Genomic DNA, 19,086 nt, shown 5'->3' with positions numbered 1-19,086 from the left:
GTCTACAGAGTGAGTTCCAGGACAACCAGGGCTACACAGAGAAACCCTGTCTTGAAAAACCCCCAACCCCTCCCCCTCCAAAAAAAACAACCAAACAACAACAAAGTTTATTGTAATGGATATTCTTACAATGACACTTTCTCTAAGATCCTGGAGGGAAGTCCTTTATGTATAAAGAAGTCCCTGAAACTGAGTACGTTTGGTGGTAAGCAATAAAAACTGAGAGTTCATCCCCCAGGGGAAGGAAGCTGAGTTGAAAGAACACTGTGAAGCAGTCCCAGAGCAGCTGCCTGGGAGAGAGTTACAGCCTCTGAGTGGCTTGGAAAGCCCACCTCCGTCTGCTGAGCAGCCTTCAGGCTGTCCAGTGCACTCCAGGTTCTCAGCATTTGCTGTAGGCCTTGGTGCTGCAGCTGTTTTTGAGCCATTGCTGCTCCTGTAAGCAATCCTTCACTCGTATTCTGTAAGTGACCAAGTTGGACTTTGGTGGTATCTTGACTTTGGACTGTGGTGGGCTCCCTATCTGGCCTGGGTAGACCTGTGCATCATCTCCCTGGGAGAAATTTTCTCATACAGTGGCTTACATTATGTAAACTATCATAACTGCAGATATAAGTCTTTAAAAACTCACCTAGAATTAGGCTTAAGAGTGCATACCTGTAACAGTACTCAGGAGATCCAGGAAAGAGGATCACAAGTTCAAGGCTAGCCTAGGCTGTGTAGTGAGATTCCTGCCTCAATATAATAACACAGTTGCTTCTGTATTTGTCAATAATATAAACTTTAGGTATGTATGATTATATTTTGTTCTGACAGTGAAGCATCTTTTGTTTTTTTTTTTGTTTTTGTTTTGTTTTGTTTTCCCCGAAACAGGGTTTCTCTGTATAGCCCTGGCTGTCCTGGAACTCACTCTGTAGACCAGGGCTGGCCACCAACTCAGACAGTGAAGCATCTTATAGCTTCAGAGTGCTTAGTCTGTGGGGAACTCTTAGTGTTTCATGTTATGTAACCTTACCCTTTTATCCACCCATGTATGTGTATATCAAAGTCCTCCCCTTGATCCCCTTTGAGGTGTGCATTGTTGGAGCAGTGCCATTGCTATTGGCAGAATTCCACTTTTCCTGAGGCTATTTGGAAATCTGCCCATAAGCCTGTGGGATAACCTCAACTCCTAGAACTTTCTACAAAAGTTAGTAGTTTATTCTGCCAAACCCTGGCTTGTGGAAGTCTGTTGGGCATTGGAGGCTAGCTAATTGCAATGGTTTCTCCTGTGAGCTCCTCCTGTATGAGGGAAGCAGAGATAAGCTGTCTGTGTTGTTTGAGGGCTGGCTATGGCCTCTGGGGCCCTTCTCTGGTCAGATGTTTTCTTATATTTCTTATGAGTATATTTATGACCTAAATGTAACTATTTTGGAGGAGCAATTGTGAAATCAGTTAATGGATTTGTTTGTTTGTTTGTTTGTTTTGTTTTGTTTTTCAAAACAGGGTTTCTCCGTGTAGTCCTGGCTGTCCTGGAACTCACTCTGTAGACCTGGCTGGCCTCGAACTCAGAAATCTGCCTGCCTCTGCCTCCCAAGTGCTGGGATTAAAGGCATGTGCCGCTACCACCAGGCCAGTTACTGGATTTTTAAAATTTTATTTTATTACTGTGTATGCATGTGTGAGTGCTCAAACCATGTCATGCACATGGAGTTTGGAGACTTCTGTGGAGTCAGGTCTCTTCCATTTTTACATAGTTTCCAGGGGTTGAATTCAGGCTTGGTGAGCACCTATACCCTATGAGCCATCTCACCAGACCCAATTAGATTGTCTAATATATAAGGTGCACGGGAAATAAAAACAATGCCTAGAGATGTGTTCAAATGGTTTGTGCCTGCTGACATGTTTAAGAATAGAAACAGACCCAAATGCCTGAAAGGAAGAACAGTGCGGATTCCACCAGGCTCCACCCTCTGCCTTCACATCCTGCAAAGGGTCTTGTGCTTTGTGGTAAGTGTTACTTTCTACTAAACACAGGCTCTCACATCAAAGTTATGTTAAGATTCTTTTTGTTTCATGGATAAGAGGATTTTTGCTGCTTATAAGTGTCGAGAGGTCTATAATGGTATCTGTAAGTTGCTTAGAGAGATCCTCTTTAATCAGCAAAAGATGGAGGACAGTGGTAAGAGATGTCTCCCTTCAATCCCAGCAGAGGCAGGGGTGGATGGATCTCTGAGAGGTCCAGGCCAGCAGCAGTGGTATAGTGAGACCCTGTCTTGAAATAAAAACAGAACAGACCTCTGACTAGAAAACCTTGAATTTTAGACAAGTTTTACTTTTTTTTTTAAATAATTATTTATTTTATGTATATGAGTACACTGCAGCTGTCTTCAAACACACCATAAAGGACATCAGATCCCATTACAGATGGTTGTGAGCCACCATGTGGTTGCTGGGATTTGAACTCAGGACCTTTGGAAGAACAGTCAGTGCTCTTACCCGCTGAGCCATCTCTCCAGCCCCAAGGTTGACTTTAAATTGTCTTTGATTATCTTTAAGATATACTCTTTTTAACACTGGTGCTTTGGAACAGTGGTTTTGGTTTTTGATTTTGGGATTTTTTGGTTTTGAGACAGTGTTTCTCTATATATCTCTGGCCTGTCCTAGTACTTGATCTGTAGATCAGGCTGGCCTCAAAGTCGCAGAGATCTGCCTGCTTCTGTCTCCAGGTGTAGGCCACCATGCCCAGCCTTTCCCATGCCTTTTTTTTTTTAATTTAATTTTGCTTGTTTGTCTACTGAGAATATAAGAGCTGTCTTTTGATATCTATATTTATTGTACCTAACAATGAAAATATTATGCAAATTACTAATATTTGGAAAAAACCAAATATCTTTGTTTTCTTTTTTAATTCCTTATTATCTGGGTCCATGTACGTACATGATTGTTGACAGATTCCTGGCTTGGATCTATACTGAGGAGATGATAAATTCCTTGGTGTTCATAGCTTAACTTAATTACTGACAGGACCAGGAAAGATTTTTATTGTATTAATATAAATAATAAAGAGCTGAAATGGTATCTTTCCTTTCCAACCTGTGGTAGGAGTTGGTGTCTGGGACAACTTATAAAAAATGATTTCTCATTGGGCAGTGGTGGTGTGCACCTTTAATCCCAGCACTTGGGAGGCGGAAACAGGCAGATTTCTGGGTTCGAGGCCAGCCTGGTCTACAGAGTGAGTTCCAGGACAGCCAGGGCTACACAGAGAAACCCTGCCTCGAAAAAACAAAACAAAACAAAAAACCAAAACAAACAAAAAAAAGATTTCTCATCGTGTAGTAGTAGCAATATGTAAATGACATCATGAATTCAGTGTCATCCTTAGAGCAGAAGGAACATGAATTCTGTTTAAGAGCAGATTGTATATAACATACTGACATGAAGTTTGCTTGCTTTCCTGTCATTTTGGAGGGTGGGATGGGGGTAGAGGACACACAACCCATCAATCCCTTAGAATTTCATTAAAATATAATTGCCTCCCTAAATGATTGACTAATCATGTATGTATAAAAATAATTGAAGAACTTGAAGTCATGAATTTAAAAGAGAACTGCGAGGGTTACAGGAGGGATTGGAGAGAGGGAGAAATTTATTTTAATTAAGTAAAAAGAAAATTACAGTTGCTGTTGGGAAGACATTTTGACATGCTGTCTCTTGTCATTTTGACAAACTTGAACATCCAGTGAGGGTCGTGGGGCAAAACATGGGTTTTCTCTGTGCCTTCTCCAGATTCCTTCAAACAATCGGCTATAAGCAGACTAAAGCTACGGCACAGAAGCATAAAAGTGAGCAATAATAACATTTATTATTTCCTGTGGTGCTGCTTTGCTTTGCTACTGATTGACAGCACTTGTGACTTTAAGTAAATTGAGGAAGTATGAAATAGTAAATGGAAAAAATGTCAAATAAATCCTTGAAAATGTTTTTTTTTAGTGGGAGGATATTAGTAGTAAAAATATTTAACTGTCTTTTAAAATGAAAAAAAAAATGTACTTGGGACATCCAAGTTATTTTCCAAAAGCCATTCTACATTTTTAAAAAGGCTGATAAAATCATTAATATGAAATTAGTGCCTTCAAATTTGAACGTGTTTGAGATTTTTGTTACATATACAGATACCCCCTTTATAGCGTGTATTTTAATATTTCTAGTTTTAGTACTTGAAGCAAAGGTTTGTGTTCTGGCTGAAAATTTTGTAATTAAAAGTGACTCAATCAGGCAAGGGGGGAGGGAAGGCTGACCACTTGAGCTCGATCCCTAAGACTCATGTGGTAGAAGCGAAGGACCGACTCTGAGCCACTGTCCTCTGGACATCTGCTTTCACCCACAGAGAATAAAGACATGCTTAAAAGATGGCTGAATGTCGTTACTAAATGATACATTCAATAGGATGAAGATTCAAACGCTACAAAATTTCTAAGTGAAAATTCTTTCTCTGCTCCAGCCACCTGGTTTTCATTCTTGTGGTAACAAAGAATCCCAAGTTTTCTTACATAGTAAAATACCACCAACTTAAAAAAAACAAAAAAACAAAAAAAACCAAGTGATATCAGTCTACATAGTACTGTGCTTTTTGAAGCATATCTTGAAGAATGTCGTACACAAAGCCTGCTTTGTATGTTTGTTTCATTTAGTTTAAAAAAACAAAACAAATCTTGTTGGGAGCTGGAGCAGCTAACTGTTGAGCTGTTGAGGTTAGAGTGCTTACTGCTCTTGCAGAGCACCCAGGCTTTGGTTCCCAGCACCAAAGCGGTGGCTCACAACCATCTTTAACTCCAGTTCCAAGGAATTCAAAGTCCTCTTGAGACTCCATGGACACCAGGCTAGTGCATTGTGCACATGCATATTTGTAGGCAAAACACTCATATACGTAAAATAAAAATAAATCTTTAAAAAGATAACTGTATTACTGTATTGACTTGCCATCATTATTAAAACACTACTATATTCCTAACGTTAAATAAGATGGTGTGTGTGTGTATGTGAGAGAAAGGGGGCTGTAATAATACTGCAGTGGATAACTTTGTCCCTTTGTGATTTCATTCACAAGCAAGTCTGTCTCTAGGACATATTTCTGGAATTTGCTAGGTTCATAGTTATGTACCTTTAAAACTTTGAGAGATGTCATGTAGTTTGCCTTTTATTAGAAGTTGAAACAGTGAGTTCCTGTTTTTCTGTCTTCACTATCATAGTATATAATTAAGCTCTCTGATCTAATAGGTGCAAAATGGTACCAGTGTAAGTTTTTATTTCTCTTAATAGGAATGAAATTTAGTGTTTATTTTTAAGAGATACACAGTCCATTTGTGTGTGCGAGAGATAGCTTTTTCAATCTCTTTTTTTCTCTCATTTTTTCCCCCTTAAGGCTTAATTCTACTAATTTGCAGGGAAATTAGCTCAAAAAATGAATTGTTGTAGTTGTGTTTTGTTTTGTTTTTCTAGCTTGTCATTTTGCCTTTTAGCTTGGCTTGTGGGTTTCCCCCCCAGGCATTAAAAAAATACCAGTATATCAGTCTACATTTTTTGTGGCATATAAAAGTCATCTTTTTTCATTATTATTATTCTGAGGTCATTCGGAAACCCTTTTTTAATACATGTAAATCTTTTACCTATTGGGTATTTCTGCCTGAGTGTGAGACATGGATTTAACAGTTTCTGTCTGTCTTTAGATGGTCACTTGTCTGGCTGAGAACATTCTCTGGTGTCATTCTTGGACCCTTCGCACCATGTGGATCCCATTTCTGTTTGCCTTAGCCCAGAGATCACAGGGCAGATGCCTGTAGAGACTAGGCAGGTTACGTAAAAGGGGGAACGGTGCCAGATTGGGAGGACAGCCAACTGGAAATGGGTGGCACACTTTTATAAAGAGGACGGTCTCTGCACTGCCTGCTTGTTTCTTTGCATAGATGCAGTAGGCCACAGTGTTGCCAGATCTTTGTCAAGAGAAGCTGGAAATGGACTAAAAAAAGAAAAGCTATTAACTTTAAAATGGTAATACCAATTAAAATTCTTTTTTTTTTTTTTTAAGAAAAGGCTCTTCCTTTTTTTTTAAGATTTATTTTATTTATTTTATGTGTATGAGTACACTGTAGCTGTACAGATGGCCGTGAGCTATCATGCATGTGGCTGCTGGGAATTGAATGCCCGCTGAATCCGGCCCGCTCGGTCCTCCCCCAACCCCTTGCTCTGGCGTAATTCTCTGTAGCTGTCTTCAGACACACCAGAAGAGGGCGTCACATCACATTATGGGTGGTTGTGAGCCACCATGTGGTTGCTGGGATTTGAACTCAGGACCTTTGGAAGAGCAGTCAAGTGCTCTTACCCGCTGAGCCATCTCGCCAGCCCTAAAAATTCTTAATACTGGCTTGGCGAAACAAATACATCTTCAGGCCAGATTAAGCTCAGTGGAGCCTTCCAATTTGCCAAGAAGGAAACTTCCCACCAACGACTTTCCTATGAGAAAATACAATCTCAGTCTGATACCTTGACAACTTCACAGTTTATAGCTGGGGTCTGGGAACTTTAGGGACAATGAGCGTTCTCTATAAACCAGAGTGTATTTAGTACGTGGGACTTGCCATCATTATTATGACCATTTATTAGAAGACAACTTTAGAACTTTTATTACAAACAACTTTAGTAGTATTGTGTACTCACACGCGCTCACGAGGACACACACATGCCACATTTCAGATGTAAAGGTCAGAGAACAACCTTGTGGAGCTGGTTCTTTATGTGGGTTCCAGGGGTGGAACTCAGGTTGTCAGCCTTGTGAAGCAGGTACCGTTTCCTCGACAGCCCCAGAGGATTTTTTTTTTTTTTTTTGGCCCAGTGGATACTTAGATAAAAAAACAAAACAAAATAAACCTAAAACAAAACACCAGAAACTTCCGATCTCTTTAAGTATTTAGTCTGCCACTCTTACTTTATAAAGACAAAATGGTGTTGTGCTTGGGGGAGAACAATATTCACCCACTGATTCTGGAACTGAAATTACTACACCAGTTATCTTTTACAGTCTGTTCTTCCGTTCCCTTCCTCACTGCTGGTGGCTGGCTGCATGACTGTTTACAGCCCGTTGGGAGCAATTTGTTCACTAATTTTAGTGGGATGAAATTTGGCCTAGTGAGAAGGTTTCCAGAGTTCATGCCCCTTCAACTAAAAAAAAAAAAAAAGGCATAGGGTCAGAGGATTTTTTTTTATGCTAATTAGTATGACTGTATCACAGGATCCGGGTTCTTTAAACCTTAAGTGGAAAGGATTTGAACACGATTAACCAAAGAACAGTATCTGAAAGTTTTTGGATACCTTTCTCTCTCTCTCTCTCTCATACCTTTTTTGAGGGGACCTTAGGTGAAATACCTCGAACTCAAGTCACCTGGCCCTGCTACGTGCGCTAAGAGCTTCCCACGACCCCACAAGGTGACTTTATGAACTAGCCACTATCACCTAAATATACAAGGGAACCACACAGAGCACACGTTAAATAAATATCCTATCAGCCCAAATGTCCTTTTCTCCCCACATCCGTGTTCTGCCTCCCAGAGCTGCAGTCACGGCTCGGGTGGGGGTGGGTGTCCCTCAGGACTGCACCGAATCAGGATCGTCTGCCAGGACTCAGAACGCCGCCGAGTGTGTCTGGAACAGCCACCCCGCCCCGGCGCACGTTCCCAGGAGACACCGATTACCCTCCCGGCCCCGGGGGCCCCGCACCGACGCCTTGGCCCCGCTCGGCGGCGCGCATGCTCCGTGCTGGTCTCCTTCCGAGCCTCGGGAGAGCGAGCGCCCGGCCGAGCCAAGCAGCCGCTGCAGGGACCCGGCGCTCGGCGGCGGCCCGCGGGGCTGGAGGGGCGGCGGCGGCCAGCGCCGTGCACGCCGGACACGCGCGCCCGCTCGGCCCCGAGAGCCCTCTGGAGGTGACTCGGGCGGGCCCGGCGGCGGCGGCGGCGGCTGCGCGGAGGGCGGGGGAGGCGATGAGGACGCTGCGGGCCGCCGCGGTCTGCCCGCCGTGGCCGTAGCTGGAGTCGGGGCGGGGGCGAGGCCGGCGGTGCCCCGCGCTGCGCACCCAGACAAAGGAGGAGGAGCCTCGGGCGAGCGGGCCGGCGCCGCGGGGACAGCAGGGCGCCTCGGGCCGCCGCGCTTCCTCGGGGCTGCCGGGCCGCCAAGCCTCGGCGAACGCCCGCCGGCCGGCGCCGCCCCCGAGCGCTCGGCCGGAGCTGCGGCCCGGGCTGGAGGCGGCGGCCGGGGCGAGGCGAGGCGAGGCGGCCCGCGCCCTGCCTGTCAGGCCACCGGGGCCGGCCTCCGATGCGGAGGCGCCGCGGCCGGGGCCATGCAGCAGACGCCGCAGCCGTACGAGTTCTTCAGCGAAGAAAACAGCCCGAAATGGCGGGGACTGTTGGTCCCGGCCCTGCGGAAGGTCAGTGCTGGGGCTGTGGGGCGACGGGCTGGGGGGCCGGGACGGGAGCCCGCACGGCTTGTAACGGGGAGAGCGGGGAGCACGGCTCGCGCCCGCACCGGGTACCCAGGGCCGAGCCTTGTCTGGCCGGGCTCCGGGTGCTCCTCATCGCCTGTTGCATCCCGAAGGACGTTTTCTCAACTTTCTTTTTTGGCCTGGTCCCGGAAGGAAGGTTTTGTTATGATCATAAAACTGGATTTCATCTCACAGTCATTTCGTCAGGCGACTTCCGCCGTTGACCAATGTGTTGTCCTCGGGCTGGATTCTGGCAAGACAGGAGTCCCACTGGTTCTAAAACAAATGCACAATTTCGGACCTAGTGAGCACTTGGAATTAAGTTCTTTCGGGGGTGGGGGGAGGCGTTCGCCTCGGGCCGTTCGCTTGCCATGGTTGCCCGGTCGTTTGTTGAGGCGGTGCTGCTTTTGCTAATAGGGATGTGTGGCTCACATGTGTGAAGTGTCAGTGAGTCATAGTATTCGTTTTCCAGCTCTTGGGGTGAATCTAATGCGCTTCTCCACTTCCTGCAGAAGTCTTACCTGAATGCAAGGATTGCCTCACAAAATGTGGTCAATTTCTTCACAGCGATGATGAGAACGTGTAACTTTTAAGGGACAGTTGGGGAGGGGCGGGGGGGGGGGGGGGGGGGGAAGCAGCTCATGCAAATCAATCTTTGTAGATTAGATACAGTGCAAGGATTCGTGTCTCCTATTGGTTGGTGCTAGTCTTATGCGAAGTTAGGTAATTCTGCGGTGCTTTTTGTTGCTGTTGAATTCTTTTCGTAAGATAGACTTGAAGATTTGAAGACTCCATGGGCTCAGGGTTAGCCGTCATGCCTCTTGAACTTGGGCTTCTCCCTGTAACTTTTTTCCTTTTCTGCAAAATAAACAAGAATTCATTCATTTGTTCATTCATTCATTATCTTTTTTTTTTTTTAAGGTCTGAGTGTATTTCTTTAAAAATGACATGAGGCTTTTACAATCATTGCAAAAGAGAAATGAAAAATCTGGCAACTCAGTAGTCGAGGTACATCTGAGGCCACCTAAAACAGCAGCCATCTCCTCTGGACTGGTGCAGCACCCCTGGGCTCCAAGCACGCTCGGGCCACATGGGCCGGGCAGGAGGGTAGAGGCTTGAATCTCGAATCTTCAATGCTGAATGCTCGAATCTCGAATGCTCAATCTCTTGAATCTCGACTGGTGCTGTACATCCCCCACCCCCGTCCCCCACCCAAGTGCTCTGGGCCCCGGGGGGCTACGGACTTCCATCTAGGTTCTGGTTCTAGTCCGAGTGCTAGTGAGTCCAAATGCTGAATGTAGACTCTAGAATGCTGAATGCAGACTGCCTGTTGCTGAATGCTCTATGCTGTCTCTTTCTGTAAGCTTTTTAATGCCCTACCCACAATGTTGGAGGCAATTAATTTAGATGGCTTAACATTCCAAGTCAGAGTTTGACTAGGACGTTGGAAAGTTGGTGAAGGTCAGAGAGCAATGTCCGAATTTTCTTACTAGTTGTAAAGAAATGATATCTTGGTGGGCCCCTAGCACACAAGTACGAGGACATATCTGGGCTACCTCTGAGTTTGGGGGCCAGGCGACAATGCGGAGGCAGGAGACTGATTTTCCTTGAAGTTTACGCCTCAAATACCACCGTCACGCAAAGTGTGCGTGGCAATTCCCTCTCTTTTATTATTTTTCAGACGGAGCTCCACAATGTCCAGCCTCATCATGGCTAGGGATCTCAGAAGAACTCTAAAGGCAAATGGAAGCACAATAATTACTATTAAAACAATTTTAGTAATAACAACAGCAAGCAAGATTATATACTGAACCCAATCCAAGGGGTTTAATGTACTTAAATTATTTTTTAATTCACTGGCCAACTCATCAATGTTCCAAGTATCCAAATGACTTTTGCTAATTTCTGAAAATTCTGCCTTCAATTGTTTCATATCGTGGGAAATATCTGTATTTTTCCACACTCTCTGCAGATGAGCCTTACTTAGTCTATTGAAATGATGTATGATACTTAGTGGCTAACCTAATTTACAAACAACATAGCATAGGGATAAGAGACTCAAGAAAAATTCATATTGGCAGCAATAAGTCCAAACAAATTTGGTTGAACAGCAGCAGCGTTAGCGGTTCTCGTTGTTGCAGTCTGTGGTGGATGTCTGCTTCTCTTGTTCTTCTCTCTCTTCTCAGCGAGTCTTTGTGAGCAGGAGATGCAGGGCTACTTGGACCAGTCTTTCAGGGATCTAGATTGGGGATTTTGCATTCTGTGGAAAAAACATAATACATCCTCTTCTCGAGGTGATTAAAACTTCTGGGCCTTTTCTAGGCTCCAGTAAAAAAGGATTATTTCATTCTTACCTAGGCATCATTATGTCTGGTTGTAGGGTGCCATCCTTGGCATCCAAATTTAAAATTTCTTTAAAAATAAAACACATGATTTAAATAATGTGTACAGGGATACAACTCTCCTTTATCTGGTTTTAAACAGAGTGCAATGTGCATGTTCAACAATTACTTGTTTCTGAGAAAATTAGGAAATCCCAGTAATACAGGCAACATTAAATTGTTAACAAAATGCCTGACTCTAATAGCCAGTTCTATAATCTGTTCCAAACTATTTAGGAACACCAAACATAGAAAATTAATGTAGGCAATGACTACATTTTTTTTGTTGCTTTCCTGTTAAGGTATCAATAGTTAATCTTTAAAATAAAAAATATTCTTTAAAAATACCAATTTATTACTTTTCATATAATTTTTCATTAATATTACAACAGATTTGTAATAGGATGTTAAAACTTTACTTAGAAATGAGAAAAGTTGAAATTATATTAATGCTCTCTTTTGCCAAAGAATTGCTGTGGGCAAAAACTAAACATTTGATTGTAATTGATCATGATTGACAAGTGTCAGAAACTCCCTCTGATTTCTGCAAAGTTGTTTGTCTCACTAGTTAAAACGATTAAGTCCAGTGGTGAGCTTAAGATGAGCCAAAAGTAACTTGAAATAAGCAACTCATTTTTTCTTTTTTGATATATCTGAGACTTTAATAGTTAATTTACACTGAGAAATTCAAAGTCTTAGCTTCTTGTACTGAAGCAGAGACAAAGTCTTTAAAACTACAAGGATGAAGCCGGGCGGTGGTGGCGCATGCCTTTAATCCCAGCAGCACTTGGGAGGCAGAGGCAGGCGGATTTCTGAGTTCGAGGCCAGCCTGGTCTACAGAGTGAGTTCCAGGACAGCCAGGGCTACACAGAGAAAACACAAAAAAACAAAACAAAACAAAACAAAACAACAAAAAAACCCTACAAGGATGTAGAGAGAAAAACAACCTTCTAAATACAATAATTCTAGCCATGACCTTATTGACTCTCCATAAGACTCAAGATTAAAATTATTTTGAACCACACATGAATAGAACTGTGATAATGTTGTTTTTGTCTTAAAAACTATTCCCCTGAGGTAAGGGAGAGGCAAAACCAGGAAAACTTCTCTGGGCCTGGTTTGAAAAACAAAAGGAATGCGTCTCAGACTTTACTGTGTTATTGCATGAACTCAAATGTAAATATTTCACTGAACGTATCTGAGTCACACCCAAAGATTATACTGCTCCTGTAGTAAGGTCAGATTCTAAGGACAAATTTGCTGCTAGAAAGTAAAACCCAATTTTAAACAATCTATCCTCTTTAAAATCAATACCAAAAACATTATATTCTTGTTACAAAAGTTTTTTAAGTGTCTCCCTGCTTTTGAACTGTAGTTAGCAAGCCTGGGTCATTCTGAGATAACTTCTCAGAGCACACCAGGTTTCTGGAAAGTAAAATCGTGGTGTTGACTGATAAGCTGTGTGGTACAGTGCTTTTACCATTCCCTTCCTAAAGTACCAAGTGATATTTTTTGGTGGGTTATTTAATAATCCATTAAATGATTTATCAGCTCGTCTCACTAGTCTTTTTGTCAGCCACTACCTCATTAGGCTTGGAGACCTCTACCTTCACCCTTGGCTCTTTGGCCTTGTCGGGTGTAAGTTTCAGCCTCCCTGGCTCCTTTGTTGCGTTCTGCCCGTTCTCTCTCATTCCCAAATGGGTCAGAGTTGACTTCAAGGTGTCTCAAGGAAAACCAGTGCCCTTTGAGTAAGTTCAGAGCTTCTCCTCTCGGCCTTTTAGTGTACTCTGTGCTTCTACCCGTTCTTACTCATTTCCTTTGGGATCAGAGGTGACTTCGAGGAGTCAATTTTGACTTTAAGGCCAGAGGTTCTCAGACTAGGAGCATATGAAAATTTTTATTGTCTGGTTCAAAGCCCATAATTTAAAGTATGTCTATTATATGGTATTAAACTAAACAGCTGTTCTGAATTCTACTGCCTGGTGTATGGCCTCTAACTTAAGTCTCGGCCTTTAGATTATGCTAAGCAGTTGTTAAACTCTAGCTGGAATCATCTAGGTGAGGCATCTAGGCATGAACCTGACTGCCCCATGATACTTAGATTACTCACATATAACTGATCTACCTATCAGCGGGTCTGCAGCACCCTAGTGAGAGCCTATCCCGGCCTAATATTAATTGAGAGAAGAAAAAAGAATAAGAGATAGCTTACCTGACCGAAGCCACACGTTAAGGCGCCAACTGCCGTGGACTGGGGCACTCTTGTGAAAACCTTAACTACTTGTGGCTGTTTAAAACCACTCAAGGTCAGGATTGTCTTCCTGTTCACCGGCCTCCATGATGATTTCCCATTCATTATCTCTTAATCCTGGGCCAGGAGAGACTCACTAGGGAAGGTGATTTGCTGTCCAGCAACACAAGCTTGACGGCTTGAAATCCATTCCTGGAATCCACACAAAGGTGTTAGGGGAGAGCTGACTCCACAAAGCTGGCCTGGCCTTCATGCAGGATCCCCCCCACCCCACTCTCCACTCCTCACACTAACATATATCACAAACACACACTTTTTAATAAGAAACCTCCACTAGGGTAGGTATCACAGTTGAGGGAGACTGTAAGATGTAAGGAGTAAAAGTACCTTTTTGGCAAGTCAGATTACCTGAGTGCATGTGCAGCAGGGAAAAAGAAAAAAAAAAAGTTGTTTTCTGACCTTCTGACCTACACACACGCGCGCACACACACACACACACACACACACACACACACACACACACGCAGACAGACAGACACGCACATTAACAACTGCACTTGAAAAATAATTCATCATAAATGTCTAGGAGTGGAAAGAGAAATCCACTTTAAGAGTAAAAACATTGCCTTGTATTTTTCAGAATTTCAAATTTTCCATTGTCATAATTTTCATAAGGAGGTGTTTATTGGTTTCCTTGTGGGCACACACCAAATCATGCCTTTTTAAAGAACTTTGTGGAAATGGAAAGCATGTTGAATAGTGATAATTCTGTTTTGAATCAAAAGCAAAGGGGAGATGCCTAGATAGTAATTAGCCCTTATACTTCTCTATCAGCTTGACCAGTGTTGGCCATGTGATGCAAGTAAAGGTGGCTTAGACTCTACATAATCCTTGATGCATAAAGATGAATTTAATTTTCCAGACTAGGTCAGAAATAAAACCAGAACTAATATCCATTCTCCATCTCTTGCTTTGGTCCTGGAACTGTGCATTTATTATGTTGTGTTTGTTGATAATATATTACTTCATAGTAATGGAATTTTTTGCATATTAAAACACATCCACAAAAATGCCATCTTCTGTGGTAAAAGCAGCTAAGATTAATTTATTAACTTAGCATTATGGAATTGAAGTTCATGCCATGGAAAACATTTATGTTTTTAGAAAAATTTAGTTGATAATAATTCATATTTTATGTGATGTGATGTATTTTAACTTTATGTATTCTTTTAACATCTGTTGAACACAACTTAGGTGCATGATACCATGCCAGATCCTAGAATACAAAGGTGAATTTTTATTTACTTGGTTTTTTAGACAAGGATCTTTTGTGTGGCTGTTCCAGAACTCACTCATGTTAGCCTCTAACTCCTCTCTGTGGAACTAACCCCCCCCCAAACCTTCTTCCACCCCCACCCCTCCATCCAGTGCTGGGATTAAAGGTGCCCGGCACTCCCAGCTCAAAGGTGAATTTTTAAAAGTACAGTCATTCTCTAAAGGTATTTACTATCTAGGCCAAAAATTCTATTTTGAAGGTTTTGGCTTCAGGTTTGGTTTGGTTTTTCAAGACAGGGTTTCTATGTGTAGTCCTGACTTCCAAGAACTCACTCTGTAGACCATGCTGGTCTAGAACTCACAGAGATCCTCCTGCCTCTGCCTCCTGAGTCCTGGGACTAAAGGGCTTCGTCACCACCACTATGTTGGTTTTGGCTTATGTAAATGAGCAAATTTGACTTTATTTTTCTGTAAGAAATATCTGTCTCCATGTGAGTATGTGTGTGTGTGTGCACGTGCGTGGGTGGGGGTGGGGGTGGGGGGAGCCGAGTAGTTGGCTCAGTTAGAATAGTCTACTTAAACATTTTGGTGAAGTCACCAAAACATTTCAGAAAGGTAAAGTCATGACTTCATTCAAAATGTAAATGAACACATCAATGATTTAAACTTAATTTATTTTTGAGAGAGGGGCACATATAGCCCAGGCTAGCCTCAAACTTGTCATATAGTATAGGGTGACCTTGAACTTCTGATCCTCCTGTCTCAACCACCCAAGATAGAGTCCAGGGCTTCCTGCACTCTACCCATTGAGTTATATATCTCCAGCCTTCGGGTTTTTATTTAATGAAAGATCTAGAAGGTGTCAAATTCATTCTTATGACCATTTAGGTATTTATAGGATACTTAATGAAGAAATAATAAAGCTATCAGGTTAGATATAGAATTCTAAATAAGAACATAAGAGTAAGTTTTGGCCATCCTTTCCACTAGATAGAAATTTTTGCATTTTGACCAGCCAGAATTCAATAAATTCATCTTATAGACTTGGTAAATAAATTAGTTAATATAAAGTAATCAAAAGTTTAAACTAAGTACCACACTGAAAAGTGCTTACCATTTTTGGTTTTGCTTATTTTCAAGTTTTGGGCAATTTTCTTAAAAATGAATGCAGAGTGTGCATGTGTTTGTGTGAGTTTAGCAAAATTACCAGTGTCAACTTGAAAATGAAAGACTTGTTCATTTCTGCAGCACTTACACTAAAATTTGAACAATACATAAAATGAGTGAGTTTAATTTGATTTAATGGAAATTGTTTTAAAAACTAAAACAAAACAAAATGCTGGGTGTGGTGGCACACTTTAATTCCTGAATCTGGGAGGCAGCAGCAGGTGGATCTCTGTGGGTTTGAGAGCAGTCTAGTCTACATAGCAAGTTCCAGGCCGGCCAGAGCTACATAATGAGACACTGTCATAAACAAACAGACAAACAAACAGTAAGAGAGGAGGACGAAGATGAGGGCAAGGACGAGAAAACCAACTCCTGCAAGGTGTCCTGGGACCTCCATACTCTTACATGGGGAACACACACATACATACAAATAATTAAAAGTTAAGAATATAGTCTTAATTTCCAGTTTTCTTTAATAAAAACATCGAGTATTTTTTTTATTACGTAAAACACAGAGGTTGAAAAATGCATTTCTGAGAAGTAATTTTGGAAGTAGAAATGAATTTTTTGTTTGCTTTTTAGTTAAAAAGGAAAAAAGGTGGTTTTTTGGTTTGTTTGGGGTTTTTTTGTTTTTGTTTTTGTTTGGTGTTGAAGATTGAAGCGTGTGCATGCAGCTAAGTGTGTGCTCTACCACTGACCAGCATGCTAGCCTTTTCTTTACCTTTAAAAAGCAAGCTTCGCCCAGTGCATCTAAAAATGTACAGAGTTATAAGCAGGGTGAAGTGACACGGCTAATGGATAATATATGGATTGTTAACATTACTGCTAAATTATGTATCATCCCTAAAAGAGCCAGGAACTTTACAAATGCCTTTACCACTACTCTCTAAGAACAGGGAAGAGATCATATTACTTGGGAGCAACAAAAGAGCACGTACTTGTAAATGCAGCACATTACCTTTGTGTTTAAATGCTTTGGGTACTTTGTGCATGTGCTATTTGATATTTTCCTGAGATATATCAACACTTTTCATATAAAAATTTGCTTTAAGATCATTTAATCAGGGCTTTGAGTCTTTCAGGTTATTATTATTGATACCTTTTCTGTATGGTTTTACCAGGCTAGACTTGGAAAAGAAAATATTGTCTTATCGATATTTTAAAATATAACAGAGCTAGCAAGAGTTCCTGGGTATAATTTGATTTGGGTTAAATATTGACCTCCTACTCTGTGACAGTTTGATTATATTGATGTGAGAAAATGTCTGGGTTAATTAAATAGTGTATGATAAGGTAAAGGAAGGTTAAGAAATGCATTTGTAGATTCTGAAAGCTCCAGATGTTTTACTTTATACGACTGCTTCTTGGAGCTCATTTTAGAAGATACACTGGATCTTTTCTCTCCAGAAGATTTGCAGGATGATTTGAGAAAATAAAATTGGCGTCACTGATGTATAATCAAGTCAAGAAGGCATCTTTGAGGAAGCTAAACTCTGGAGATTATGGGTAACTGTGTTACTGCGTGCCTCTTACTCGGCAGCAGTAGTGTTGTTATTCAAGCTCTAGGAAGGGTCCTGCTGTCATAAAGCTGGCATTCTAAGTAACTGTGGTAGAGATGTCTGAGAGACAGACAAATTAGCAAGCAGTTCTCTGAAAGATCATATGAATTAACAAAATACAGCAGAAGAATAGATTCCCCTCAAAGGAAAAGGTAGGCAGTGGCTTGTCTTCCAACCCAGGAGAAGGAGATCAGATGCAGATTGTATGTAGATCAAGTTAAAGTTTTCACCAGAGAATAGGAAGTCCTGTAGGGTCATTATTCTTGTAGCAAAGCAATTAGATTAGACATAACTGGGTTTTGGAAAGATTACACTTGCAGGTGAAGTCCAGTAACTAGATATGCAGGAGGTGTGAGGTGATGCCAAGGATGGAGTGAGGGATGGACTGCAGCCCCAGCAGTTCCAGAACCATGGCCTCATTGGCGTCCTCTAGGCCTGCCAACCATGGCACTGTCGATGGCCCTGAAAGGGCTGAAGGAGGAGGACAAAGAGCCCGTCATCCAGAGCTTCATCAAGGCTGGCAGATGGAGAAAGCATAGGAAACCACCCCCTTTCACAGAGGCTCTTCAAAGGAGTCATGTTTAGTGTCACAACCACTAAATTCAAAAGAAAGCCTGTGAACCTGTAGAACTTGACTCCAGGAACCCACCCACCATTTATAACTTTCAACAGTGAAGTAAAAACAGATGTAAATAAGATTGAGGAATCTCTTGAACAGGTCTTATCCAGTCCATCCTACCAAGTACTTAAATCTTTCACCAAAACCCCCAGAGTTGAACACTGCTGGAACATCTTTGTCAATTTCTCTTCTTATATCAAGACCTCAAGGCTAGAGGCTAATGAAGCACTGGAGAGGGGGGTGCTCCTAAAAATGCTGCAGGAACTAGAGGAGGATCTGAATTTCTCTCTCTCATGAAGTTGATGAGAACAGCATGGAGAACATCAAGTTTTCCACATGTAGAACATCAAGTTTTCCACATGTAGATTTCTGGATGGCAGGGAGATGATATTGGTGGACTGCCACCTGTGTCACAAGCACATTGTCAAGGTGGTGGCCAGCAAATACTACAACTTTGGTATTTCTAAGGGATGATAGCCACCTGAAGATACCTGAGGAACCCTCAAGGGCATTCCTCATATGGATGAGTTCGCCAGCACCTGTCCCACTGGTAAGGAGGTGGGCATAGACTACAGCCACGTCACCAAAAAGACTTAGAAAGTAAACTACTTTTGAGAGAGATGCCATCAGATTCCCTGTAGAAAATGCTTTCCTAATAGACTGCTCTGGCTCCTCTAAAGTAGAAGTGTATTATGCATGAACATGCAGTCACTCAAGACTTGGATTAAGAATAAACAAAGTATAGTAATCTCCAGTACACACTCCTAAACAGCAGTCTTCTAAACTCCTTTACCTGGCCCACCCTGCCCATCTCCTGTCCTCAATTCAGAGACATTCTGCTATAAGCTCTTTGCCTGAGAGGCAGTTTGCTGTCACTCTGGTGCCCCAGCTATCACAACCATTCACTATGTGTAGATGGCAGAATTTGAGGTGAACTGTTTAAACACTAGAATAATAGCCATGGCCTCAGTGGCCTCCACACTGACATATAGTGCATAGTCCAAGGAATATTTATTCATTCAGGGAGAGTTGTGATACTAAGGAATATGGAAGAATTGCTACTATGTTGGGCAGACTGTTTCAGTTTAGTGGGTTCCTGAAGGTGCCGAAGGGTGTTGCCATCTGAGAAGACTACCTTCTGCAGAGACTGCTGGTGTTTTGATGGATACTTAATTTTGCCTAAAACAGGGATCTTTCTTATACATTGTAACATCTGATACTTTGTAGAAACTGAAAGACTCCGGGCTGAGAAGGTGGGTGGGTTCTATGTAATTGGGTGCATGAGTTTTGACCCAAGGCCATTCATACATTTGCAACAGTTACAGCCT

At 42.2% G+C, this 19,086-nt stretch overlaps 1 protein-coding gene and 1 pseudogene across 3 annotated transcripts in view; both read left to right on the top strand.

Moving 5' to 3' along the window:
- Positions 1-8,229: 8,229 nt before the first annotated feature.
- The window catches only part of Sos2 (SOS Ras/Rho guanine nucleotide exchange factor 2), a 103,492-nt gene continuing 92,635 nt past the window's right edge, over positions 8,230-19,086 (top strand). The window contains exon 1 of one of the 3 annotated variants that reach the window (XM_031357629.1): positions 8,230-8,452. In XM_031357629.1, coding sequence (XP_031213489.1) covers positions 8,366-8,452 — 87 coding nt within the window. In that variant the 5' untranslated portion in view covers positions 8,230-8,365. The remainder of the gene's footprint in view (positions 8,453-19,086) is intronic. The other 2 variants (XM_031357628.1, XM_031357630.1) reach the window with 2 other exon arrangements.
- On the top strand, positions 14,940-19,053 carry LOC116080935 (annotated as a pseudogene).

Source organism: Mastomys coucha, unplaced genomic scaffold (genome assembly GCF_008632895.1).
Source record: "Mastomys coucha isolate ucsf_1 unplaced genomic scaffold, UCSF_Mcou_1 pScaffold6, whole genome shotgun sequence".
In the NCBI taxonomy this organism is placed as follows: Eukaryota; Metazoa; Chordata; class Mammalia; order Rodentia; family Muridae; genus Mastomys; species Mastomys coucha.
Note: the sequence above shows the minus strand (reverse complement) of the source record. Positions and strands in the feature narration are given on the sequence as shown.